Source organism: Papio anubis, chromosome 1 (genome assembly GCF_008728515.1).
Source record: "Papio anubis isolate 15944 chromosome 1, Panubis1.0, whole genome shotgun sequence".
In the NCBI taxonomy this organism is placed as follows: Eukaryota; Metazoa; Chordata; class Mammalia; order Primates; family Cercopithecidae; genus Papio; species Papio anubis.
The window spans coordinates 195,242,865-195,255,076 of NC_044976.1; the positions used below are offsets into that span (position 1 = coordinate 195,242,865).

Sequence of the window (12,212 nt, forward strand, 5' to 3'; positions counted from 1 at the left end):
CTCACTGCCACTGTGAATTCTTGGGCCCTAGGGATCCTCCTGTCTCAGCCTCCCAAGTGGCTGGGACTACAGGAGTACACCATGCCTGGCTAATTTTTAATGTTTTTTTTGTAGAGATGAGGTCTTGCCATCTTGCCCATACTGATCTTGAATTCCTGGGCTCAAGTGATGGATCCTCCTGCCCCAGCCACCCGGAGTATTGGGATTATAGGCGTGAGCCACTGCACCCTGCCCAGTCTTTTTTTTTTTTTTCTTTTTTTGAGACAGAGTCTTGCTCTATTACCAAGGTTGGAGTACAGTGGCTCTATCTCGACTGACTGCAACCTCTGCCACCTGGGCTTTCATGCTCCTCCTACCTCAGCCTCCCAAGTAGCTTGGATTACAGGCGTGTGCCACCATGCCTGGTTTATTTTTGTATTTTTTTGTAGAGATGGGGTCTTGCTCTGTTGCCCAGGCTGGTCTTGAACTCCTGAGCTCAAGCCATCCACCTGCCTTGGCCTCCCAAAGTGCTGGGATTACAGGTGTGAGCTACTGTGCCTGGCTTTTCTGTTCTTTAAAGAGACCTTTTGTTCTCACTATCTGGCATACCATGAAGTATAAGGAAGAGTGATTTCATTACCAATTTCCTCATTATTTATTAAGAGTAGGCTTTATTTGAGCATGTCTTCCTAAAGCATAGATAGGCTAATTATATAGCTTAATTTTTCACTTCTATATATTTAACACAGGACACCTGAACTGTGCAATAGTTCTCTTTTACTTACTGAGAGGCCTTTTGCCAGTACTTATTAACTCATTGGCCAGAATTGGGCCACAAAGTCACCCCAATATTCTTCCTCACTGGGTGGCAAGAAGAGGAATTGGAGGTGAAGAGTGGGTTAGCCAACATAAAACTATAGCTTTTTGCTAAGGAGTACTTTTTTTTTTTTGAGGCAGAGTCTTACTCTGTATCCTGGGGCAGGAGTGCAGTGGCACAATCTCGGCTCACTGCAACCTCCGCCTCCCGGGTTCAAGAGATTCTCCTGCCTCAGCCTCCCAAGTAGCTGGGATTACAGGCACCTGCCACTACGCCTGGCTAATTTTTTGTATTTTTAGTACAGATGGGGTTTCACTATGTTGGCCAGGTTGGTCTTGAACTGCTAAGGAGTACTTTTTAAAAAAATGACATGAAACCAAAACTTTTGAGATATGCTTTAGATGTGGTTTTTTTGGTATACAATGACAATTTGTTTGTCTCATTACAGGTTCGAATGAAATCCATGTTTGCGATTGGCTTTTGTTTTACTGCCCTAATGGGAATGTTCAATTCTATGTGAGTGTCCTTTTATATGCTTTTGACTAATAACTATTACTCTATATTTGTAAATAGGTTAGCATGAACTTTTTGGGTAATATTTTATTTCGACGTAATTTCAAACTTAAAGAAAAGTTGCAAGGATAGTATATCCACTACCTACATTTACAATTGTTAATGTTTTGCTTCACTTTTTTTTTTCTTTTTCTCCCTTTTCTTTCTCTATTATATGTGTGTTCATCCATACATTATTTATGTATTTTTCTTTTTTTTTTTTTTTTTTTTTTGAGACGGAGTCTCGCTCTGTCGCCCGGGCTGGAGTGCAATGGCCGGATCTCAGCTCACTGCAAGCTCCGCCTCCCGGGTTCACGCCATTCTCCTGCCTCAGCCTCCCGAGTAGCTGGGACTACAGGCGCCCGCCACCTCGCCCGGCTAGTTTTTGTATTTTTTAGTAGAGATGGGGTTTCACTGTGTTAGCCAGGATGGTCTCGATCTCTTGACCTCGTGATCCGGCCGTCTCGGCCTCCCAAAGTGCTGGGATTACAGGCTTGAGCCACCACGCCCGGCCTTGTATTTTTCTTAATCATTTGAGAGTATGTTGTAGACCGTATGCCCTGTTTCCCATAACTACTTCTCTATATATTTCCTAAGGACATTTTCTTATATAACTTCAAAAGAATTATCAAAATCAAGGGAATTTTTTTTTTTTTTTTTTTTTTTTTTGTGAGACGGAGTCTTGCTTTGTCACCCAGGCTGGAGTGCAGTGGCACAATCTTGGCTCACTGCAACCTCTGTCTCCTGCATTCAAGCGATTCTCCTATCTCAGTCTCCCAAGTAGCTGTTACTACAGGCATGCGCCACCATGCCTGGATAATTTTTGTATTTTTAGTAGAGACGTTAGTAGAGACGTTAGTAGAGACGGGGTTTTGCCATGTTGGTCAGGCTGGTCTCAAACTCCTAACCTCAGGTGATTCACCTGCCTCGGTCTCCCAAAGTGCTGGGATTACAGGCATGAGCGACCACGCCAGCCAGAATTTAATTTTTATAAAATATAATTACACAATAACTTTTTTACCCTCTTAATATTGAGGGTATTTTATGTATAAGACATAAGGCTTAGGCATTATGGGTTCTCTGTAGAGAATGTAATATGTTCCCTCTTTTTTTCAGTTGCTAACTAACATGCTGCTTCAAAATGAAGGTAGTCATATAAAGATCTTTTGCCTCTTAAAATAGAGTCTTAATAACTATAATCTTGTTTAATGATAAGGTAAATTACTGTTGTCTAAACCAGCATATAGCAGACCAGAGTAATTGTGGAACTGCGTTTGACAGAAAATACCCAAAGATGATAGTAATTTATTACCTTTTTGTTGTTGTTGTTCAGGACAGAGTCTCGCTCTGTCGCCCAGGCTGGAGTGCAGTGGCACGACCTCAGCTCACTGCAACCTCTGCCTGCTGGGTTCAAGCGATTCTCCTGCCTCAGCCTCCCGAGTAGCTGGGACTACAGGTGGCCGCCACCATGCCTGCCTACTTTTTGTATTTTTAGTAGAGACGGGGTTTCACCATGTTGGCCAGGCTGGTCTCAAATTCCTGACCTCAAGTGATCCTCCCACCCAGGCCTCCCAAAGTGCTGGGATTACAGGCGTTGAGCCTGGCCTGGTCCATTTATTACCTTTCTAAAGCTCATCTGAACTATACTGCAGGTGTTAGAACTTTCCTCACTCCCCCTTTCCTTCCCTTCCTCTTACTCTTTTTCTCCAGCTTCCTTTCTGTCTGACTCTCCCTCTCCCTGCATCTCCTCCCCAAGCCTGTCTTTTCCTCCCAACCTGTTAAGTGTATACTTTGTGCCAGGCACTGTGCTAGGTATTAGAATATAATGGCTGGGCGCGGTGGCTCACACCTGTAATCCCAGTACTTTGGGAGGCCGAGGCAGATAGATCACCTGAGGTCAGGAGTTTGAGACCAGCCTGACCAATATGGTGAAACCCCATTTCTACTAAAAAAAAAAATACAAAAAATAGCTGGGTATGTTGGTGTGAACCTGTAGTCTCAGCTACTCGGGAGGCTGAGGCAGGAGAATTGCTTGAACCCAGGGGGTGGAGGTTGCAATGAGTTGAGATCAGACCACTGCACTCCAGCCTGGGTGACAGAACAAGACTCCATCTCCAAAAAAAAAAAAAAAGAATATGTGATCCCTGCCCTTAGTAGAATCAAAAATTTATAAGAAGAAAAGACAGGTAAACAAATGAGTACATTGATGGGTATTACAATAGAAATAAGTGTGCGGTACAGTAAGGGAGAAAGAAGGGAATGGTCATTTTTATCTAGATGAGGGATTAGAAGAGTTGTCCAAAGTGTTTTTAATATAAAATTTACACTTAACTAACCATTATTGATATCACAGACCTTCAGAGCTGGAAGGTACCTTTGGAAGAATAAATACCTTGTCTAAGATATCTGGACATCTCATGATTTTTATCTTATAATTCTAAACCCAGTACTCTTGCACTCTGTCATACTTTCTCTCATTTCTCAGATACATATCACCATGAATTACCAGGCAAACCAAATGCTGCAATGTTTTATAGTCAACTGTAAGCTTCATTGGTAGAATTCCAACTATTCAAATACTCTTCTTATATTTGTTACATTCTGGACACTAAAGATCTGGCTCAGTACTCATCTATCCTCCTTCTTTTTTTTTTTCGAGATGGAGTTTCACTCTTGTTGCCCAGGCTGGAGTGCAATGGTGTGATCTCTGCTCACTGCAGCCTCTGCCTCCTGGGTTCAAGTGATTCTCCTGCCTCAGCCTCCTAGGTAGCTGGGATTACAGGCTCCCACCGCCATGCCTGATTAATTTTTGTATTTTTAGTAGAGACAGGTTTTCGCCATGTTGGCCAGGTCTCAAACTCCTGCCCTCAGGTGATCTACCTGCCTCACCCTCCCAAAGTGCTGGGATTACAGGCGTGAGCCACCACACCTAGTCCAGGCTAATTTTTAAAATTTTTTTTGTAGAGACGAGGTCTCACTATGTTGCCCAGGCTGGATATAAACTTTAATACCCAAGAATGGTTTTTGTAACCTACTATAATTTTTGTCCACACAAAAATCTGTGGGCAATTTTTAAAACATGGTATGTATATTAATTTCTATAACATATTCTTTTTTGAAATGTCTTTATAATGTTCATTGAATGGATGTACTTTTTTTTTTTTTGAGACAGAGTTTTGCTGTTTTTGCCCAGCCTGGAGTGCAATGGCCCAGTCTCAGCTCACTGCAACCTCTGCCTCCCGGGTTGAAGCCATTCTCCTGCCTTAGCCTCCTGAGTAGCTGGGATTACAGGTGTGCACCACCACGCCCGGCTAATTTTTTTTATTTTTAATAGAGACGGCGTTTCACCATGTTGACCCAGGCTGGTCTTAAACTCACGACCTTAGGTGATCCGCCCGCCTTGGCCTCACAAAGTGCTGGGATTACAGGTGTGAGCTACTGCGCCTGACCAGGATGTACTCTGTTTAACTAATTTTTTGTTAATCATCATATAGAATTTTTCAGATAATATGTATACCAGTGTATACTTATTATTCCTTTAGGGTATATCCTAGTATTTCTTGAGTTAAACTTTGCTATATATTGTTCCTTAGAAAGATTTTATTAATTTATATCTTTAGATTATTGCCATCAGTACTTGTGAGTGGATCTTTCTCCTTATCATCACTGGGAATTATGATATAACTGCTTAATATTTGCCAATTGAATAGTTGAAAAATATTTCTTTCAAATTTTTTCATTTTTTGATAACTTGTGTAAGATTTAACATCTTTTCATATACTTACTATGTTTCTCCAATTTTAAGTTCCTAATTCATTCCTTCCACTTGTTCCCTGCCTTCTTTTTTTTTGCCGTTTATTTTTTATGTTTTTCTTTACAAGAGTTTTTTACATATAGAGGCTATTAAACTCTTTTTTTGGTAAATATTTTTTGTTGTTGAAAATGTTACTCTTTTCCATTATGTAAGTAATGCATTCCTCATATCAGATTATAGAAAAAAATTTTTTCCTGTTTTATTTATTTATTTGTTTATTTAGAGACAGGTTTTCACTCCATTACCCAGGCCGGAGTGCAGTGGTGCAGTCATTGCCCACTGCAGCCTGGAACTCCTGGGCCCCAGTGATCCCCACCTCTGTCCTCCCAGAGTGTTGGGGTTATAGGCATGAGCCACTGCACCTAGCCTACTTGTTATATTTAAATACTTGTTTCATCTATAATTTATTTTGGTATTTGGTTTCCAACTTTACTAAGTTTTTAACCATTGTCAATATCACATAGTTGAATAAATCATCTTTTCCCTGATGATTTGAAATGACTTGTTTATTATGTATCAGTACTTTCCCAAAACTTAGGCAGTGGACCTTAACCAGGAGTGTGCGTCAGAATCATATATGGGGGAAAAATCATATATGGAGTTTTACAAAATGATTTTCTTTATGAGTAATATATAAAAACTTACTTCTAAAAAATTTAAACACTTATGTAGAATAAAAAGTGAAAGTGAACCCAAATAAACTGAAAACTTAGATCCACACAAAAACCTGTACACAGATGTTTATTTATTCATAATTGCCAGAAGTTGGAAGGAATCAAGATGTCTTTCAGTAGGTGAAAGGATAAACAAACTGTGGTACAACTAAACAATGAAATATTATTCAGTGCTAAAAAGAAATGAGCTAGTAAGCCATGAAAAGACATGGAGAAACCTTAAATGCGTATTTTTAAGTGAATAAGCTCTTCTGAAAAGGCTATACACTGTATGATTCCTGCTGTATGAAAAAGGCAAAACTATGGAGAGAGTAAAAAGATCAGTGGTTGCCAGGGGTTAGGAAGAAGGGAAGGATGACTAGGTAGAGCACAGAGGATTCTTTAGGGCAATGAGATTATTCTTTATGATACTATAATGGTGGATAACATGTTATTATATATTTGTCCAAACCCATAGAATATACAACACCAAGAATGAACCCTAATGTCAACTATGGGCTTTGAAACTTACTTGGAACCAATCATATTCTCTGTGAAAGCAGCACTCTCATCCATATGTCTTAGTGGTACTCAATTCTAATCACCGGGAATTCAAACTTTTTTTGTTTCCCTTCCTCTCCCTCTTATTTTCACTAGACATTACTCCGTATCTGTCCTGTCCCAAATTGAATGATATGTACTGGATTAAATCTGACCCTTTCAACCTTCTCTTCCTCTCAGTTAACAGTCCCTTTTTTCTGTGTAGTCATGCATTCATCCCTTTCTCCTTTCTTCTCATTCATCCTAGCACTAGCTCCCATCCTAGTTTCAATGATCATTTCCTTTTTTCTCCTCTGCTATTACTTTTTGCTTGGTATCACAATAGCCTGCTTGCACTCCCTCAGGTGTGTCCTCTCTATCCAACATTGTTAAGTTAACCATCCTCAGAAGCCTGTTACTCATTGCCTAGTAACATTATCTGCTACTAATTAAATAGTAACCTATGTTGGGGACTGTACTAAACTCTTTATATGTATTACCCTTTTACTTTTTTTTTTTTTTTTAAATGGAGTCTCCTTGCATCACCCTGGCTGAAATGCAGTGGCGTGATCTCGGCTCACTGTAACCTCCACCTCCCGGGTTCAAGCGATTCTCCTGCCTCAGCCTCCTGAGTAGCTGAGATTACAGGGCCCTGCCCCCACACCCTGCTAATTTTTGTATTTTTAGTAGAGACGGGGTTTCACCATGGTGGCAAGGCTGGTCTTGAATTCCTGACCTCAGGTGATCCGCCAAAGTGCTGGGATTACAGGTGTGAGCCACCGCACCCTGCCTTCCCTTTTACTTTTAACAGTCTTCTAAGATAAGAATTCTAATCTTTATTTTACAGATGAGGACATGAGACTCTTAAGTTATTTAACTTGCTCAAGGTCTCCAAGCTAGTAAATGTTGAGCTGTGGTTTAACCCTGTCTCTTAGACTTTAAAGTCCACACTTATCACCATGCAACTCTGATTACTGATTTTAGTGAGACTCCTTACCCTGGCTGTCATGACATTCCATGCTTTGGCCCCAGCCTGTTTTTCAAACTATTTTCTTATCATTGCCTACTACCTACTCTCTTTTAACTGTGTTGTTCACTGTTCTGGCGCACTTATTCTTTCAAATGAATTTTAGAATCAATCAAGTGTCAGCTTCTTCTAAAATAATCCCTTCTGAGTTTTGACTGAAATTTTATTAAATTTATACATTAATTTTGAGATATTAAATAACCTTTATAATTTTTAGTATTCCCATCCAGAAAGATGGTATTTCTGCCAAGTCTATTTTATATATTTTCTTTAGTTTCTTTCCAAATAAGTATAAGTAATATTTTATATTTTCTAGTTTGCTACTACTGTATGTAAGTAGGTTACCTTTTTTTTTTTTTTTTTTTTTTTGAGACAGAGTCTCACTCTGTTCTCTGTTGACCAGACTAGGGTGCAGTGGCACGATCTTGGCTTATTGCAGCCTCTACCTCCCAGGTTCAAGTGATTCTCCGCCTCATCCTCCTGAGTAGCTGGGATTATAGGCATGCGTCACTACGCCTGGCTTATTTTCGTATTTTTAGTAGAGATGGGGTTTCACCATGTTGGCCAGGGTGGTCTTGAGCTCCTGACCTCAAGTGATCCACCCGCCTCAGCCTCCCAAAGTGCTGGGATTACAGGCGTGAGCCACCATGCCCAGCAGGTTATCAATTTTTGTGATTTTATTTTCTAACTGGACATCTTCCTGAACTCTCATAGCTTTTAATTTGATTCTCTAGTTTTCTAGGTAGATAATCATATGATCAGACAAATAATATTGTCATCTTTCCCAAATTCTCTTCCCTCCCTCCCTTCCTTTCTCTCTATCACTGTTCTCTAGTTCTAATGTGCAATGAATTAGAATAACCAGAAGAGGGTTAAATGCTTGAAGGTAAAATACCAAAGATACTGCAGTAAAGATGGGAACAAGATGAAGAGAATGCCTATATCAGGCCGGGCGCGGTGGCTCAAGCCTGTAATCCCAGCACTTTGGGAGGCCGAGACGGGCGGATCACGAGGTCAGGAGTTCGAGACCATCCTGGCTAACACGGTGAAACCCCGTCTCTACTAAAAAATACAAAAAACTAGCCGGGCGAGGTGGTGGGCGCCTGTAGTCCCAGCTACTCGGGAGGCTGAGGCAGGAGAATGGCGTAAAAACCCGGGAGGCGGAGCTTGCAATGAGCTGAGATCCGGCCACTGCACTCCAGCCTGGGCAACACAGCGAGACTCCGTCTCAAAAAAAAAAAAAAAAAAGAGAATGCCTATATCACTGCTATGATATTTATGAAATTTTTAGAGAATGGAGGTTTTCAAAGCTATATGCAAGCATATGTGATACGTTATCCTTAATAGAGTTAATAATATAATAAGCACTTATCAAATATTTGGTGATTAAGTTATTAGACCTTGGACCAGTATTGAAATGCCAGATTATTTTTGCAGTTCATCAATATAAGATAAAATACTAGATGCTGTGTGTGTGTGTGTGTGTGAGATATAGGTCTTCCAAGCTATATAAGTCAAAGAAGTCAAGTAGAGTATCTTCAAGGAGGAAAATTATATGAAAGTTTCATTATAATCAGGTTTCTTATAAAAGGATATGTTGGCAGGAAAGAAGGCTATTTTTTTTTGTTTTTTTTGTTTTTTTGAGACGGAGTCTCTCTCTGTCGCCCAGGCCGGAGTGCTGTGGCCGGATCTCAGCTCACTGCAAGCTCCGCCTCCCGGGTTCCCGCCATTCTCCTGCCTCAGCCTCCCCAGTAGCCGGGATTACAGGCGCCCGCCACCTCGCCCGGCTAGTTTTTTGTATTTTTTAGTAGAGACGGGGTTTCACCGTGTTAGCCAGGATGGTCTCGATCTGCTGACCCCGTGATCTGCCCGTCTCGGTCTCCCAGGCTGGAGTGCAGTGGCACAATCTCAGCTCACTACAACCTCTGCCTCCCGCGTTCAAGTAATTCTTCTGCCTCAGCCTCCCAAGTAGCTGGGACTACAGGCACGTGCCACCACGCCTGGCTAATTTTTATATTTTTAGTACAGAGGGGGTTCCACCATATTGGCCAGGCTGGTCTCGAATTCCTGACCTCATGATCCACCCGCCTCAGCCTCCAAAAGTGCTGGGATTACAGGCATGAGCCACTGCTCCCAGCCTTATTTTTTCGTTTTTATGTATATTATTTTCATCAACGTTCTTATTCAGAACGCTGGCAAACAATAGCTTTTTATTTGCTTGTTTTGTTTTCCCAAACTAGTGGAGGTTCACGTAATATATTTTACCAATATTAGTGCTGTATTCATGTTTTTGTTCCGGTCTTTGTACCCTGTACATTTTTTAAAAATATTGTGTCTTAGATTGTCAGCACCTAGAAGTTAAAGGCTGTATATCTATTTTTATAAACTGGCATATGAAATTAAAAGTCTAATACGTGTTTTGATTATATTGAACAAAAGTTATTCAGTCTTTAACATAATTTCTCCAAGTTTAACTTTGATCATCTCTTTTTGAGACCAGATCTTGCTCTGTCATCCAGGCTGGAGTGCAGTGGTGTGATCACTATTCACTGTAGCCTCAACCTGCTGGGCTCAAGTGATCCGCACCTCAGCATCCTGAGTATCTGGGACTACAGACATGCACCACGACATCTGGCTAATTTTTTTTTTGGTAGAGATAGGGTTTCGCCATGTTGCCCAGACTGGTCTCGAACTCATGGCTTTAAGTGATCCTCCTGCCTCGACCTCTCAAAGTGCTGGGTTTATGAAACATGAGCCACCACGCCTGGCGAAGACTATAAGGGATACTAAAAGAGTGTGTAAGCCAGGAGTGGTGGCTCATTCCTATAATCCCGGCAATTTGGGAGGCTGAGGCAGGAAGATCACTTGAAGCCAGGAGTTTGAGACCAGCCCGGGCAACATAGGAAGACCACGGCTCTACAAAAAAAAAAAAAAAGTAGCTGGGCATGGTGATATGCCCCTGTAATCTCACCCTCTTGGGAGGCTGAGGCAGGAGAATTCTTTGAGCCTAGGAGGTCAAGGCTGCAGTAAGCCATGATTGCACCACTGCTTTCCAGCTTCAAACAGAGCGAGACCCTGTTTGAAACAAACAAAAATAACCTTACACTCTTAAAATTTGTTAACAGCTGGCAGATGCTTTAAGGAAAAAAAATCTAAGGTTAGATTAAGAAGGGAAGGACTTGAACTCCCAGATTGCCAGAAAAAGGACTAGATATAGCTACTTATTTCTCATTGTTCTTTCTGGCATCTCTTCCTGAATCATTTACATAAAGCTGAAATAACAGGATTTTAGAATTGAAAGAGTTTTTTTTTTTTTTTTTTTTTTTTGAGTCAGAGTTGGGCTCTTGTTGCCCAGCCTGGAGGGCAATGGCGCTATCTCGGCTCACCACAACCTCCGCCTCCCAGGTTCAAGTGATTCTCCTGCTTCAGCCTCCCGAGTAGCTGGGATTACAGGCATGCACCACCATGCCTGGTTAATTTTGTATTTTTGGTAGAGACAGGGTTTCTCCATGTTGGTCAGCTGGTCTCGAACTTCTGACTTTAGGTGAGTCAGCAGTTTAGGAGATCCGCCTGCCTCAGCCTCCCAAAGTGCTGGTATGAGCCACCACGCCCGGCCTGGAAGACATCTTAAAAGTCGTTTAACACATAACTTCTCTCCCAATACAGAAAGCTCGTCAGTAATGTCTCTAGCAGATAATTTGTCATCCTTTATTTCCAACAATGAGGAGCTTAGTGGTTTCTGAGATAACTAGTACTTTTATTGAGTAGTTTTTAGAGTTTGAAAATAATTCCTTTTATTGGGCCAAAATATGCCTCCCTATATCTGTACTCGTGAGCAGTGGTCCTACCCTCTGGAGTCACAGAGTAAGTGCACTTACAGACATAATCCACCTATTGTGAATCATCTCTGTCTTTGCACCTTCCTTTTTCTCTTCCCAATTTTTTTCTTTATTATCCTAGACACCAATTTCTGTTCCTTATAACAAGCTTCTATTCCTGTAGCACTTTGGGAGGCTGAGGCGGGCAGATCACGAGGTCAAGAGATCAAGACCATCAAGGCCAACATTGTGAAACCCCGTCTCTACTAAAAATACAAAAATTAGCTGGGTGTGCTGGTGCACGCCTGTAATCCCAGCTACTCAGGAGGCTGAGGCAGCAGAATTGCTTGAACCAGGAGGCGGAGGTTGCAGTGAGCTGAGATGGTGCCACTGCACTCCGGCCTGGGTGACAGAGCGAGACTCCATCTCAAAAAAAAAAAAAGAACTATCAGAAGTTTTCTCAGATTTGCTGCTGGTTTAAGGTCTCATGCATGTTCAACTTCATATAATTAAATGACTTACAAGATATAAAAGATTTTCTGGCCGGAGGCGGTAGCTCACGCCTGTAATCCCAGCACTTTGGGAGGCCAAGGCAGGCAGATCGCCTGAGGTCAGGAGTTGGAGACCAGCCTGGCCAAAATGATGAATCCCCGTCTCAACTAAAAATACAAAAATTAGCCAGGCATGGTGGCACACACCTGTAATCCCAACTACATGGGAGGCTGAGGCAGAAGAATCACTTGAACCCGGGAGGCGAAAGTTCCAGTGAGCCAAGATTGTGCCACTGCACTCCAGTCTGGGCGACACAGCAAGACTCTGTCTCAAAAAATGTAAATAAATATTAAACATTTCTCATTTTTAATTTCTAATACAGTAAATATTAACAACTATAAGCTACATAAACGCAAAGTTTTTAGGGTCCTAAATAATTTGTCAATATATAAAGGGGTCTTGATACCAAAAGAATTGAGAACCACTAATTTAAGAAAAGATTTATGAGAATAATCTAGGC

General features: G+C 41.4%; 1 protein-coding gene across 1 annotated transcript in view; it reads left to right on the top strand.

Annotated features, from left to right (window-relative positions):
* Positions 1-12,212, top strand: part of TMCO1 (transmembrane and coiled-coil domains 1) — a 42,150-nt gene that overhangs the window by 16,118 nt on the left and 13,820 nt on the right. Inside the window, exon 5 of the mRNA XM_021931059.2 lies at positions 1,245-1,312. Coding sequence (XP_021786751.1) covers positions 1,245-1,312 — 68 coding nt within the window. The remainder of the gene's footprint in view (positions 1-1,244; positions 1,313-12,212) is intronic.